At 34.4% G+C, this 17,507-nt stretch overlaps 1 protein-coding gene across 3 annotated transcripts in view; it reads right to left on the bottom strand.

Moving 5' to 3' along the window:
- Positions 1-17,507, bottom strand: part of LOC135215272 (lachesin-like) — a 445,087-nt gene that overhangs the window by 61,256 nt on the left and 366,324 nt on the right. For all 3 annotated transcript variants that reach the window (XM_064249820.1, XM_064249827.1, XM_064249823.1), the window contains exon 4: positions 2,498-2,659. In XM_064249820.1, coding sequence (XP_064105890.1) covers positions 2,498-2,659 — 162 coding nt within the window. The remainder of the gene's footprint in view (positions 1-2,497; positions 2,660-17,507) is intronic.

The raw sequence follows: 17,507 nt of genomic DNA, 5'->3' as shown, positions 1-17,507 counted from the left end.
TTTTCGAAAAATCGCCCGAGCTCTTTCAATATTATAATGGAAAATCCAAAAGAATATACCTTACTCATAGTACATTGTAATGCGGCAGACATTTTGTAAATGACATGAATCATAGCTTTTAAATCTATTAACCATAATGACAATTTCTCTTCAATTAATTGCACCTAACATTAAAAAAAACTAAACCTTCTAACTTTGTACTGAATCTAGAATATTATGACCTTTCGCTTTGCGAGAGAGAGAGAGAGAGAGAGAGAGAGAGAGAGAGAGAGAGAGAGAGAGAGAGAGAGAGAGAGAAGCAGCTATTTAGAATGAGTGCACTTCGCATAACTCTTTATCTAAAGCGATGAAGATCAGCAGATGAGATTATGTATTCTATGAAGCATTACAGTGAATTTATCACAAATTTCTGACAGCATTAGAGCAAGGTAAACTGTGCCCAGCAATGATTATCTTCGCTTTTTTCAATAACATTAGGATGGAACTGCTGATCGAAATTATAAGGTTTTCTGCTATCCTTTTAAATGCAGCTATGGCTACGTTGTTAAAATCCAAACAATACTTATTATTAACGATGTCATTTTAAGATGTTCACGTAAGTCTTCTCCAATCTATTCTACATTTACTTCAATTCCCTTCTGTAAATTTTAATTCACCTTTAAACAAAGCATCACAGGCACCGGCTGATCTATTATAATCTGTTCCTCGAAGATGAGCTGGACTGATAACAATTGGACTGGTAAAAGCAATGTTTACCTCGAGACGCATTACCTCATTAAGCTTAAAATTATTTTTTTTAAGAAACTTTGTCAAGTGCTTGTGCTTATGCGCAGGCAACTTGAAAATTAACCTCGTCACTTTTTTTTTTTATCAGACAATGTATCTTTCTCGAGGTAGTTTGCTGGTTAGTCTCTCTCTCTCTCTCTCTCTCTCTCTCTCTCTCTCTCTCTCTCTCTCTCAATTCCTTATTTAACCCCAGAAACGTATTCCAATCTGTCTTTATATCAGGCAATGAACCTTTCTAGTTAGTTATCTGATTACGCTCTCTCTCTCTCTCTCTCTCTCACTTGACACCAGTTTTAGTAGGCATAAATTAATCAATCTCTCTCTCTCTCTATTCTTTATTTAACTCTTAAAACGTATTCCAATCTTCCTTTATAATCAATATTCTAGGCTTGGCTCTGCTTGATGTCAAACTAAGCATCACGAATTACTTTGCAGTTCAAAGTTACATACGTTTAAGATATACAGCGTGAACTACTACTATGCTGAGACTGAGTCACTGGTGGTAATGGTAATTAGTACTCAAAGAGAAGGCTCGCTCACCACGAGAGAGAGAGAGAGAGAGAGAGAGAGAGAGAGAGAGAGAGAGAGAGACTTATTCAATGTCTTCTTGATCAGCACCAAAATATTTTTCGGTATGATTTCTCTATCAATAATATTGTTTCTAATAGATACATATCCTCAGAGAGAGAGAGAGAGAGAGAGAGAGAGAGAGAGAGAGAGAGAGAAGTTGATCTATATTGTCTTCTTGGTCAGCACTAAAATAATTTTCCGTATGATTTCTCTATTAATAATGTTGTTTCTAATAGACACATATCATGAGAGAGAGAGAGAGAGAGAGAGAGAGAGAGAGAGAGAGAGAGAGAGTAATTCGTTCACACACACGTCACTTCAATTTTTCATCATTGTTTTTGTCTTTACAGCTTGTCGGCCTAGCATGATTTTTCGCGTACAAAAAAAAAAAAAAAAAAAAAAAAAAACCTCAGCAGTGTTTATGTAGAAAACGATCTGATCTTATAAGCATATATAAGCTTTCCCCAGGACAACTGATCAAGAGTATCTATACGTATTTATTTCAGTAGGCTTTTTGCTCTTGATTCCACTCCCCTTAAAAATAATAATACTAACCTCGAGGGTTCGAGGTATGTATGACAATTACACCAAACTACTAAAAATATCAATTAAAAAATCCTCAGAGTAGCACGAGTCTTCAAAAGGAGAAACACATCCACAGTTATGTAAATGTACATATATTTAAATTTAAATCTGCAAGGATAGCTTTCAGGAATCTTCGGTTCCCCTTATCAATACATCAATTGATAAGGGGAACCGAACAGATTCCCGAAAGCTATCCTTAAAGTTTTATATTTAAATATATGTACATTAAAATAACTGTGGATTTTTTTCTCCAAAAATATCAATAATAACAATATCCGTATTACATAATCTATCTTCCCCAAAAATATATTTTAGTATTCTCCAACTGTATCCTTGGTATATTCCCCCTCCTCCTCCTCCTCCTCTTCCTCCTCCTCCTCACACTCCTTCCGTTGGCTCCAATTCGGAGAGAAAGAGGCAAGTTCGACATTATCCAAACCGCCGGTCTAATGGCCGCCCTATAGAGTGAACATTCAAATGTAATCATCATAATGCACCCGACTCGAACTTACTTTTCCAATGGCCTCTCTGGACCATCCAGCCAATCAATGCTTACCTTTGCGCCCGTCCGAGGTTTCTATTGGCTGGCCGTCCTCCCTCCTCCACTTGATCTGGGGCAGCGGGAAGCCCTCTCCGCGGCACACCAGAGTAACGTTGTCTTTTTCGCGCACGACAATGTTGCTCTTGCTGCTGACTTTGTCCACGATGTTCGGCGGCACTGTGCACGGAGAAGAAAAGACGGTGGTGCGGATGATAATGCTCTCGTGACAAACGCCACACAAAACCTTAAAGCTAATTCTAGCATGCGAACCACCACTAAAAATAGATATCAAGACACCAAAAATAACACCAATAAAAGTAAGGGGCTATAACATTTTTCTTAAATAACCTTGATATATATATATATATATATATATATATATATATATATATATATATATATATACTGAACAAACGTCACAGTGTATAGACATTAATGAATGAAAACATTCGACAGAATGTACATTATTCCCATGGAATTTCAGTCACGTGATTCACAATTGTAATTAGATATCAAGACACTAAAAATAACAGAAAATAAAAGTAAGTGCCTATGCCATTTTTCGTAAATAACCTTGATATATATATATATATATATATATATATATATATATATATATATATATATATATATGTTTGTGTGTGTGTGTGAGTGTGTGTGTGTGTGTATACTGAACAAACGTCACATTAACGAATGAAAACATTCGACAAAAAGAAAGTGAAACTTAACCCTTAAACGCCGACTGGACGTATTTTACGTCGACATTTTTTGTCTCTCGGGTGCCGACTGGACGTATTTACGTCGACATACAAAAGTTTTTTTTAAAAAATTCGCGGAAAAATACTTTTAGGCCTACCAGCCAAAAACTCTTGAATCACGCGCCTTGGGGGATGCTGGGAGTTCACGGATAAAGGTATGCAGGCGCGCAAGCGCGAATTTCTTTCTTGCCGCACTAAAAAGTATCTGTGACACATCTCGGAAATTATTTCGTCACTTTGACATAATTTTTGTACCATTTTAAATAGCCGTTACATGGAGATATTATATATGAAAATGTGCGCATTTTTATGAAGAATACAACAAAAAAATATTCATGATTGTAGCTTTTATCAGTTTTGAGATATTTTCATATAAATACGATAAGTGCCAAAATTTCAACCTTCGGTCAACTTTGACTCTATCGAAATGGTCGAAAAACGCAATTGTAAGCTAAAACGCTAATATTTTAGTAATATTCAATCATTTAAATTAATTTTGCAACTAATTGGAAGTCTCTAGCATAATATTTCGATTTATGGTGAATTTATGAAAAAACATTTTCCTTACGTCCGCGCGGTAACTCTTCCGAAAAAATCATACATGCGATTGTGGTAATGTTTGCACCATTTTAAATTAGCCGTTACATAAAGTTTTATATATGAAAATGTGCGCAATTTCATGCACAATACAACTAAAAAACAACCCATGGTTGTAGCTTTTATCAATTTTGAAATATTTTCATATTAAAAATGATAAGTGACAAATTTTCAACCTTCGGTCAACTTTGACTCTACCGAAATGGTCAAAAACGCAATTGTAAGCTAAACTGCTTATATTCTAGTAATATTCAAGCATTTACCTTCAGTTTGCAACAAATTGGAAGTCTCTGGCACTATATTTTGATTTATGGTGAATTTATGAAAAAAATAACATTTTCTTTACATCCGCGCGGTAACTCTTCCGAAAAAAATCATACGTGCGATTGTGGTAATATTTGCACCATTTTGAATTAGCCGTCACATAAAGTTTTTATATATGAAAATGTGCGCAATTTCATGTAAAATACAACAAAAAATAATTGAAGGTTGTAGCTTTTCTCATTTTTAAATATTTGCATATAAATCACGATAAATAGAAAAAAAACCACGTTCGGTCAACTTTGACTCTACCGAAATAGTCGAAAAACGCAATTGTAAGCTAAAAATCTTACAGTCTAGTAATATTCAGTCATTTATCTTCATCTTGAAACAAATTCGAAGTCTCTAGCACAATATTTAGATTTATGGTGAATTTAAAAAAAATCTTTCCTTCCCTCCGCGCGCGGATTCTCCGCCACAAATCTCCGAAATGCGTATGTTCCATTCTCGGAATATTTGCTCCATTTCATATTAGGCATTTCATAGAGTTTTATATATGTAAATGTGCGCAATTTCATGTAGAATAAAACGAAAAGTATTTGAAGGTTGTAGCTTTTCTTATTTCCGAAATAATTGCATATAAAAAAATATATATATAAAAAATTCTACATTCGGTCAACTTTACCTAGTCAGATATGGTCTAAAACTGCATTTGTAAGCTAATATTCTTACAGTATAGTAATATTCAATCATTTTTCTTCATTTTGAAAGAAGTTGGAAGTCTCTAGGACAATATTTAGATTTATGGTGAATTTTTGAAAAAAATATTTGTTTACGTACGTGCATTACGAATTCATGCATTATTTTGTGATAATATTTTCTCTGTGTTGCTTTTATTGTTTTACAATGTGTTATATACCAAAATGATTGCAATTTAGTGTACATTACAACGAAAAAAAAGTAACTCGTTACCTTTAACCGTTTTGCGCACAGCGCGATTTGAATTCAATTATATATGAAATTTCGTTTTTGCGCTATCATATATCGCATTATATATATGATAATGATAATTTTTTTCATTTCTGATGGTTGCATACTAAACTTCAGCCAATGGCAAAAAAAGGAGCCAAAAATGAACTCTTAATCTTAAAAACTAAGCGCGCTGTGATTTTTTGAAAAAAAAAAATTTTCCGCTTCCGCTCTCACTCTGAAACACTTCCGGCACACGGGAGACATTTTTTTTTTTTTTACCGCTCTGGCGTTTAAGGGCTAGGATGAAGAGAATGTTCATTATTCCTATAGAATTTCAGTCACGGGATTCACAACTGTAATTCAAGTTTGAGACAATAAAATTACTGATATCGCCACAAGGATAATGTTTTTACAATAGCACTCAATGAAAAAATAAAAAGAGAGAGGAGAGAGAGAGAGAGAGAAGGCAAATAGAAATGTCCAGGAATAAGGAAAATATAAGGCTGAAAAATCGGTCCTAATATACCATGAAAAGAACAGGTGAGAAAGCAGTGATCGATGGGAAAGATAAAACTTTCAATGTAGTATATAATATGATATTATATTATATTAATCGTATATATATATATATATATATATATATATATATATATATATATATAAAAATATATATATATATATATATATATAAGTATATATCATATATATATATATATATATATAGGTATATATATATTTATATATAGTATAGATATATACATATATATATATATATATATATATATATATATATATATATATATATATATATATATATATAACCATCGCAAAACATTAATGTGAGGACATAGCTTACAAGGTGAAAAAGATGTGTCCTACAAATAGATAAGAACCCCTTGGCAAGAGAATGCTGAGTGGACATTAATGGGAACACGACAAAGCATACACACACACACACACATATATATAATATATATATATATATATTTATATATGTGTGTGTATTTATATTTAGAAATCGTGGTGTTGTGTTATCACGTTCATTTTACTTACAAGATGACCCGGGTTCGAATCTTATCATTACCTCCGGCTTTTTTTTAAAATCTATTTATATATTTTGAGTTCCATGCCCCTATATATAGAGATACTCTCTTTACCAAACTTTGTAAAACTTATCTCTGATTAAAATGCATAGTCTGCATATTCTAAGTCACTCAAGTTTCATTCGTTGCTCCACTCTCAACCGTTTCTTCAGTTTCCGACTAATTTTTATCGTTAAAAATCGATGAGAAGGACAAACTGCAAAAGGTGAAGTAGCATTCCTTTGTATCACCCCACTATTTACTGCAAAATCCATTTACATACGCAAACACAACAGTATATGTATATATACAAATACATATATATACATATATAAATATATACTATGTATAAATATTTATATTTAAATATACAGTCCACACATGCGCGTATATATATATATATATATATATATATATAGATATATATATAATATATATATATAGATACATACATATATATTAATTATTATAATATATATATATATACATATATTATATATATATATACTATGTATTATTTGTACATACATACATACATACCAGACATACAATAATACATATAATATATATATATATATAGTATATATAATATTAATATATATTACATAAATTATGCATAATATAATATTACATATAAATAACCTTATCTATATAGATATATATAGATCTAATAGTTATAATATATGTATATAGAGAGAGAGAGGAGGAGAGAGGGAGAGAGAGATAGAGAGAGAGAGAGCGAGAGAGAGAGAGAGACGACGAGACGAGAGATGAGGAGAGAGAGAGAGAGAGAGAGAATCACAAGCATAATGAAATGGACGAAAAATTCTACGGACACATTCCAGCGTATACATTCCAGTCCATTAACTCGATTCCCTCAGCGTGTGTTAAGTAAGCTCTCTGTAGTATGAATTTTATATTACATTACCTCAAAATAACAATTTAGGTAATGCGGGATAGCAGTGTCCTAACAAACACGATTTCCGGAATATAATTTCATGTACTGTAATTAATGTTAATCACGCCGTTTTAGAACAGTTCATGTCAAGGGGAAATGAGATATATGAAAAAGCGTAGCACCAGATTTGACAAATCAAAAAAGGCAGCTTTAGTTTTCAGGAGTAAATGCGTTTCTTTTTATATCTCTATTTCTCTTATTCAACTTCTCACTTCTCTCTTTGCTTCCAATTTCCAATCATATGCTCACTTTGAAAAACTTAATGTTATGTTATGTATATCTTAGTTTTACCAGACCACTGAGCTGATTAACAGCTCTCCTAGGGCTGGTCCGAAGGATTAGATATCTTTACGTGGCTGGGAACCAATTGGTCACCTAGCAACGGGACCTACAGCTTATTGTGGGATCCGAACCACACTTATTCGAAAAACGAATTTCTATCACCAGAAATAAATTCCTCTGATTCCACGTTGGCAGAGCCGGGAAACGAACTTCGGACCACCGAATTGGCTGCCGCGCGCGAAAACCACTCGTCCAGCGAGGAACTTTGAAAAACTTAAGAAATACAGTCATCTTACTTGTAGAAGAAGCAAAATACTATAATTTTTAACTTTAAAAGACAAAAAAATCTAAAATAAAAAATGTCCAAAGTAAAAAAAACAAACCGTTAGCAGGTATAAATAAGAAAAATACGTGCATCATCATATATTTCACATATCCTAACAGTAAAACCTCTCAAAATGCGAACTTGAAAAAAATGAAGAGGCCTGGTCCTTCAATCTAGAAAATTTCTCATCACAGAACCAAAGCTTCAATAGTGTTTCCTTGAAACTGAGCTTGAGGAAGCAATTCTAGAGAGAGAGAGAGAGAGAGAGAAAGAGAGAGAGCATCCATTCCATTTCGGTGATGGGCATGAAAAGCTTTCAAAAGGAAGGGAAATATCCCGATCACTATCGCCTTTTATTCCTTTCTTCACTAAACAATCCAATGTTTGATATCACGTCTGTCTTCCGATACCAAGGAAGAAGTAAGGATTTTTAAAAATGTTATTCTATACGTACGTGCATATAGTGTGTGTATTATAATGTATATATAAATATATATACACTGCATGTGTTACGTGCGTATAAAATAAGAAATCCTTACTGCTGCCGTGTGACACACATATATATATATATATATATATATATATATATATATATATATATATATATATATATATATATATATATATATATATATATATATATATATATATATATATATATATATAGAGAGAGAGAGAGAGAGAGAGAGAGAGAGAGAGAGAGAGAGAGAAATAAGTCTTGAATGGAATGGATTCGAGACAACGTGTATAACCTTTTCACGTGAAAAACTCTACAACCATTGATAGATGACTATCTAAAAAAGAAAAAAAAGAAGAAATGCTCCACGAGTCACCTTTGCCACTTCCATATTCCAAATATTCAAAACATTACGCATTTTTGCAAGTCTGTTGATTTTATTATGGGGACGAATACCTTGAAACCTGTGACTGATAACCTATGAAGCAATTGGAAAGCTTTTATTTGATGGCATTACAAACATGTCAGTTTAACATTTACGTCAAAAACACTTTTACGACAAAAGTTTGAATGTGAGTGTGGAAGGAGTGAATGTTCGTGTTATTTTTACATGCATAATTACGCATAATAAAGCTGGTACTATTTAGCCCGTTCTTCAAATGTTCCTTAATCTCAAGACTTTCGTTCATTATTCATATGTTATTTTTAGGTTGGCCAAAAGGTGGAAAATGCAAAAATAAATAAATAAATAAAATAAATAAAAATAAATAAATAAACAAAATAAAATTAAAAAAATAAGTACCGAGTACTTTCGTGTAATCGTTCCACATACTTAATAACCAACAATATTACGCCACAATATCCAGTTCACTCCATATCGGAAATAACTTACACCCAAGGCTCAGTGATCAAAATCACTGTCATTCGTTGTTTTTAAATAAAGCAACGGTTAGAACCTTACTGATGACTGAGCGCTTATCAAGCATAATTCCCGGCGGGTATAAGTTATTCCCGAGGCATAGTGAACTGGATATTAAACGAGAGTTGTGGCGGAATATTTGGTAATATGAAAATGTCAAGAGTGTATAAGCGACAAACAATAGAATAACGTTAAAACAAGACAGAAAGATTTTTATCGTGATGACATCGAAGTCTCCTCTCTATGATGACAGATTTATTTCCCTAGCTAAAACTTATCATGAATGTTATTTTACTCTTACCCTCTTTAGTCAAGAGATACGATATTATAAGTAAATCCTACAGTAAAGTAACACAAGTTGTTACGTGGTCTCCGTGGTGCTTTATATTCGCCTTCAGTTTCGTACAATAACAGGACTGACACCCTCTCTGTAGTATTTTTTAAAGACACCCTCTCTGTAGTATTTTTTAAAAATATATCTTCATTAATATTTGAGTATCCGTAATTCCTTTACGACGAGCTTGCTGACACCATACCCCTCTCCGCTCCTGCTGCGACCCACCACCCCCACACGTGATTAACCACCAGGTATATAAATCACTGATCATGTCAACAACGAGGCACCTGATGGATTTCTTTAAGATATGGACACAGGCCCTTGACAACCGGCACGGCTATCTCTGGCCATATAATATAATATAATATATATATATATATATATATATATATATATATATATATATATATATATATACACATAAAATGTATGCATATATTTCTATCCATTTCCTCCAAAACATCCAAACTAACAAAGAAAAACTATCGACTGATCTTCTGAAGCAGAAATAAGTATTATATGAATAAACTTAACGTACACACACATTTATATATATATATATATATATATATATAGATATATATATATAATATATATATATATATATAGTATCCGGTGAAAAATGTCAGACCACAATTTAACCCTGGTAAATATTTTCAAAAGATCTGAAAGGTCTCAGACAACGCTAATGGCCAAAAATTAACTATAAGAAAAAATCACACACAAAACAAACTACTGAAATGTCAAGCCTAGAATATCAACACTGCTTACTCGCAGGAGAGTTCCTGTCTAAATATTCCTATACATGAATATATGTACGGAATGAGTAATGCACAAATTCATATACATAACCAACCAGAGAACATCCTTCCGGCAAAGCGAATTGGAAACCCCAAGATCAAACATTCCGGGCATAAATGCGTTCGCTCATCCGGTCACGCAAATGCATTTCGCGATATTATTTTGAGGGATCCGTGACCTTTGTTAATGGCATACGCAAGGACGATAAAACTGGAGTTTTCTCGCGTATTACGCCATTACAACGTTACGTAACGGAAAATTCCACGCCGTTAGAACTAATAAGGGAAAATACCCGGCCGCCGCGAGCCGACGACGTGAACTTCAAAGCGGGCACGGAAGGCAAAGCTTTAAACGAAAGTTTTCACGCCGCTTTAAAATTCCAGCTTTAAAGGTCAGTTAATTCGGCCTCCCACTTTAGGGCGGTCGTCATGAAAGTGGTGTGTTTGCCTCGTCCGTGAATGTCACCGGCCTCTACGGTAATCTGGGTAAATATGTGTATTCATAAATAAAATTAACGTGCAAGCTATACTAGCTCAGTGGGATACTGTGGGCTCACACCATATATATATATATATATATATATATATATATATATATATATATATATATATACATAATATATAGATATATATATATATATATATATATATATATATATATATATATTTGTAGGTATATCATTTTGCATTTGGCAGCCTCTCCTGGGTAATAAGGAAACTTCATGGTAGCAATGCATCTTTTGAAGTTATTCGTAAGCCTACCCAAATCCTCAATAGTACGTTATATATACGTATGTATGAATATATATATATAATATATATATATACTTATATATATATATATATAATATATATATATATATATATATTATATATATAAGATAATATATATATCTATATATATATATATATATGTATATACAGTCATCAATATCACTAAAATAGATTTTACTGTATCTAGGTGATAAACGTATACCCGGGGAAAATTATAATTGATGAATATATCGAGCCGAATGGTCAAGTCGTCTATCACTGTATCTAAAACCAAATGCCCAGGTTCGAATCACCCTCAAAGCAAGCCGACTAGTCAAGTTGACCGGTTATCGCTGTAGCTGAACCAAAGGCCCAGGTTCGAAACATGGTTGGGACAGATGCACATATTTCTAATTCCACCAAATGTATGCTATTTTCATTGTTTATAAATTTCTAAAGGAATTGAAAGTGGAATAAATTAAGTTTGGGTTATTCCACGACTGTCTTGCTAGTATTATCTCCCTCCAAAATTACCGCTACTCTAGTTATGGACGGGAAAATAATACAAGCAAAGAAATAAGTCCAAAAATAACGCTCGCTCCAGTTATGGACGGGAAAATAATACAAGCAAAGAAATAAGTCCAAAAATAACGCTGGCTCCAGTTATGGACGGGAAAATAATACAAGCAAAGAAATAAGTAAGTGATGAGACTGATCTCCTTCAATGAGAAATGGCAATGTTTTGCCACACTGACCTTACAATCTATCCTAAACCATGAAATGACAGAATTGCAAACGCTCGCGTGTAGATTTACAGAATGAACATTCCACGTGATTCCCAACTATTCTAAAACAAAAAATCAAACAAACAAAAAACAGAAAAAAATAGAAAACCACGCATGTGCTAAATAAGGCAGCTGCGGCCATTAATAAGGGAGGGAGTGAAGGCGGAGAGCATTATTCAAACGGGAACAATGACCACGGCTAGTTAATTTTGTATTTTTGGCGATTGCATTACACGGCTAAATGTTTTGTAATCGCGTTATTAATCATGGGAATGGTTAATTAAATTAAATGAGAGATGGAAATAAAAGTTCATTTTACACCGACGCGTTAAACGGTAAATCAGGGCGGATGGGTTTTTGCGCGCTGTGAAATTTGTAGCTACGTAATAACCGGGGCTAATGACAGATGGATGCGCTGATTATCATACAGATGAGGCCTGTAGCTAATGCATACGGGAATACTGTAATGCATACCTAACTCCGCTATAAAATTTAGATGGATTACCCCGAGTGGGAAGGAGGGTGTAGCATACTGCATATGCATGAAGAGATACAAATGCATGTGCAAATCAACACTAACCCTATTATAGATGTATGCATAAGTATATATGTAAATATATATACTATACATGTATATATATATTGTGTGTGTATGTTTGTGTATGTGTACATATGTATGCGCACGTACTCGCAGTCACATATATAGAGTTAATATACATCTCTGACAATGTACCGTAATCAAATAATATAGGACAGACTTCCATTTTCAACAAAATTCATTTGAATTCAGAGTAGTAAATGTGATAACCTTTCCTTGAGCGATGGAATACAAAATCATATAGAAATCTTAAAATATTTTATATATTTAAACGACAACGGCAGGAAATTCTTCCCGATTTGTGAAAAGGGAAGAATGCATGTAATCCTTCCTCCATGAAAGGAAATGATACAATAATCTCGAATGTGAAGGTCAGACGGAAAATGTATTCATTCTTCATCTGAAGGAAGCAGATGCGATAAATCTAAAATGGGAGACACACACAGCTTTCCTAGCTCGTTCAAAGGGCATAAGGATTTCGTACCAGTTTTTTTTTTTTTTTCACTAAAAACATCATTTCTAAACATAAGAATAAACGTTGTTATCGCTTAATGTACGGTAATAATGCAAGACCTCAAGAACCAAGTCGTCCCATTAGTTTCCCTCCGCGCGGTAAACGTGTTCAAAAATGTTGCTTTATACCAGTGGTTCTTAACCTTTTTACTACCACGCCCCCTCTAGGAACAGCTCTTTCCCTCCACGCCCCCCTTGCATCTATAGACAAATTTCACTCCCAGATTTAAAAAGAAAATTAATAAAAATGGCTTTTTAGTCAATTTACTAAGCATGAATTACATTAGTGAGATATTTGACACTGCTCTAAGCTACCAGATCTTGAATACATGGTTAGTGAGATATTGACACTGCTTCTTAGGCTACCAGATCTTGAATACATGGTAGTGAGATATTTGACACTGCTTCTTAGCTACCAGATCTTGAATACATGGTTAGTGAGATTTGACACTGCTTCTTAGCTACCAGATCTTGAATACATGGTTAGTGAGATATTTGACACTGCTTCTTAGCTACCAGATCTTGAATACGTGGTCGAATGCTTGAGAATGCACAACGTAGGTCCCCTTCAACGTGTACTTGGTTTTGATAGCAACGAGCGTGGAAAATGCAGTTTCACATAGATATGTGGATCCAAACATTGTTAGAATCCGAAGAGCCTGATGTGAGATCAGAGGGTAAACAGGAAGGTATTTGACCCAGAACGTCTCCAAATCCATATCTTTGAAGTCTTCTTTAGCTGTAGAGTTGAACTTCAATTCTAGGAACTCTTCTTGGACCTCATCAGCTACTTCACATTGAAATAGGTTCCTGATGAATTTCCAGGCTTCACGCTTGTCATCTATATCTGGGAAGTATCTGATGAATTCTGCTTTCAAGTCACTTAGATGAGTGATTATTTGTTGCTTTAAGTCAGAGTCGAGGTTACTGTCAGCGAGAGCAGAATCCAAGTTCCTAAAACTGGCTGCATTTCCCTGCTGAACCCGACATTTCCAGAGGTCGAGTTTGGCCATGAAGGCTCGAATGGTGTCAATGTGCGTGATGATGTTGATGCTTTTCCCTTGTAGTTTAAGGTTCACAGCATTCAATGCTTCAAAAATGTCCACCAGGTAAGCTAGAGTTATCTAAAAGCCTTCAGATTGGAAATTGTCATGAAAGTCTGCCTTCTGCTGTGAATCTAAAAATATTGCTACTACTTCTCGTAGCTCATAAAGCCGTCCAAGCATGTTCCCTTTTGATAGCCATCGTACGTTCGTGTGAAAAAGCAAGGCTTCATGTTCGGATTCCATGCTCTTGTCATGAAAATAACCCATAAATGGAAAAACTTCTTATCACCTGAGGCTCGTGCCCCCCCTGGAAATCACTGACGCCCCCCAGGTTAAGAACCACTGCTTTATACATACATACACACACACACATATATAAATATATATATATATATATATATATATATATATATATATATATATATATATATATATATATATATGTGTGTGTATATATACATATATTTATACATACATACATACATACATACACACACACACACACACACACACACACACACACACACACATATATATATATATATATATATATATATATATATATATATATATATATATAGTATATAATATATATATTCAACTGATATGGATTATGGATTTCAACTGCCTTAAAAAAAAATTGCTGTAGTGAGATTATTTATAATAATTAATTTACTGACAATCTGACATTATTCCATTAGGAAGATTTCTCTTCGGTATTATCGAAGAATGGTTTTCTCATGCAGGCTAACTTATTTTACTGCTGTGTCACCTGGCTTTTCGATAAACATCACTCTCTCCATTTCTTTATCAATTACATCAGTGTCTTATCAATGAATTCTTAATACGATGTACACAAGTTTACATGGAAAAAACTAAAATGAGTCGGGAGGCAAAAAAAAAAAAAAGTTATTTATTCTCGACTTTTGTAGAACTCAAGTATATTGTACGCGTGCATGTAGACTTGTATATGGACATGTGTTGCTTCAGTAACATATGTAGCGTTTTGGGACTTTCGTTCGTCAATCATGGTCCTTATGTGTTTCAAATACCATATATTCGAAATTATTGAATGGTAGTAAGAGCAATTGTAATGCATTTACAACAGCGCAATGAACCTCATTCAAAGAAATGGCACATGAACAAAGCACAAAGAACACTCCCAGCAATTCTTCGTTCTCATGCACTCTCTCTCTCTCTCTCTCTCTCTCTCTCTCTCTCTCTCTCTCTCTCTCTCTCTCTCTCTCTCTCTCTGACTTCTTTTAAGTGCTTTGACAAATTACATCAGGAATGTCCTTCCAGTCTTAATGGATGATCCTGGAAATCATTCAGATTCCAGTGAGGGAATTAAATCTTACCGCTGGAATTTTCCCCCGGAATATCGCGGGATATCCTGGAATCAGCAGAAAAGGATTCCGAACACCTTTGTCTTCATTACGCTTTTGATTTATTCTAATGCATTATAACAAATTTTTTTTTGAGTAGTACTGTTACTCTGGAAATACAGACCACTTGAGTTACCTTAGATTTCATACGTGAAGTAACGGAGTAAATTACATTACTCTGGCGGCAGTTATCGGAATGACGATTCTTTTACTTTCTATAAAAGAAAAATCTTTCACCATTCATACTACTCAAAAGCAAAGAAAAGAGGAAGTAAAGCTTGAGAGAACAGAGATGAGAATGCTGAGGTGGATTATGGGAATGTCGCTGCCCGAGAGACTGGAAAATGATGTAATAAGAAGAAGGGCAGGCTTAGTAAAGATTACAGACGTGATAAGAGAGTCACGATTGAGATGGTGTGGGTATTGAGATGGTGTGGGCATGTGTTGAGGATGGATGACGAGGAGAGAGTGAAGAGGGCTTGGGAGGAACCTGTTAGAGGAAGAAGATCGAGAGGGAGACAGAGAATTAGATGGCGAGATAAAGTGAGGGAAGATTTGGAGAGAAGATGTTTGGTGGAGGATGATGCCTTTGATGGAAGGCAGTGGAGAAGGCGCATCAGGCAACCGACCCCTTAATGTAGGGATAACGGTGGGAGAGAAGAAGACTGTTTAAAAGCAGGCGGGCAAAAAAAGTATGATCATCTAACATACGAAAACATTCCTTCACAATCACGTTAAAAATCAGAAAAAAACGGCGTTTCCATTTGAGTTAACGAACCCTCACGTCGTGGTATTTTCGTTGTTCAGAACACCGAAGAAGCAATGATAAGATTACAAATGCCTATTAAGTATACATTACTAGAAATGGAGCTTACTTTTGTTTGTATTGTAAGGAAGGGGCTACTCAGGATGGACCCCCACGAAGTCTGAGGCCAGTTGCAATGGGTCAGAATGAGGCTCAGAGGTGTGTGTGTGTGTGTGTGTGTGTGTGTGTGTGTGTGTGTGTGTGAATGGAAAACTTGCCGCATACAAACTAAATAGCAATAGTTTTACACAATCATGCAGCAATTTGTTCTTTCCGACAAAAAAAAAAAATTGAGAGAGAGAGAGAGAGAGAGAGAGAGAGAGAGAGAGAGAGAGAGAGAGAGAGAGAGAGTGTGTGTGTGTGTGTGAGTGCAAAAATCCAAGAACTCTGGCTTTGCTCTCAAAAAGACAAGTCGCTGATAGAGAAGAACAGCGCTGAGCTTATCTCTGATCAGCTGTCGGCTCGACTTGAAGATTTATATCATAATCATCGCCGCCATCTTGATGGATGGCTTCTGGCGATCGTCTTCTGTTTCCGTGGTTTGTTTACACGCTTCCAAAGTTCGAATAGAAACGAGCGATGGGATTGATGGACGCTGCAGAAAGTGCTCTGTTTCTCGTGCATTTTGCTTTGCAAGGCGCACTTCTTGTATTTATGACTTTCCCGAAAGGTTTCCTCAATGCGCGTGCACGCACAAAAATAAATATATATATGTATATATGATATTCAGGCATATTTTCGATCTTATGCAATTTCTATTGAAGTCAATGGCATTATTTGCTAGACATTCTTTTCATTTTGACTCTGAACCAGTCTATAAGTCTTCTTTTTCTCTAAAGAGAAAAAGAAGAAGTATTTATAGACTGATTCAGAGTATAAATGTAAAGAATGTGCCTGCAAATATTGCCTCTGACTTCAGTAGAAATATATAAATGTTTGCATAGACACACACTGGATATATACATGCATATATATATGTATGTATGTATATATATACATATATGTGTATATATATACATATATATACACAACTGTAATCATTGATGCCCCTGAGGTTTCACACCTCTGGTTTCTTGGATCTGGTCAATTCTTGGCTAGGTAACCTAGGAAGGCATCCATGGCGGCGCGCGTTTGGAACCAGCATTCTCATCCCATATCCATTCCTAATGTACAACATTTAAATGAATAAGTATATATGCATATTTCATACACACACACTATATATAATTGCACATACATTTATATATCTAAGAGTATGTATATCTTTATAATATATATATATATATATATATATATATATATATATATATACACGTATATATGTATATATATACATATACGTATGTATGCGTTCATCAAGGTGTATGTACGTCGTTAGCGATATTCATTTAT

This window comes from Macrobrachium nipponense, chromosome 19 (assembly GCF_015104395.2).
Source record: "Macrobrachium nipponense isolate FS-2020 chromosome 19, ASM1510439v2, whole genome shotgun sequence".
In the NCBI taxonomy this organism is placed as follows: domain Eukaryota; kingdom Metazoa; phylum Arthropoda; class Malacostraca; order Decapoda; family Palaemonidae; genus Macrobrachium; species Macrobrachium nipponense.
This window is presented reverse-complemented; position numbering and strand designations above follow the sequence as displayed.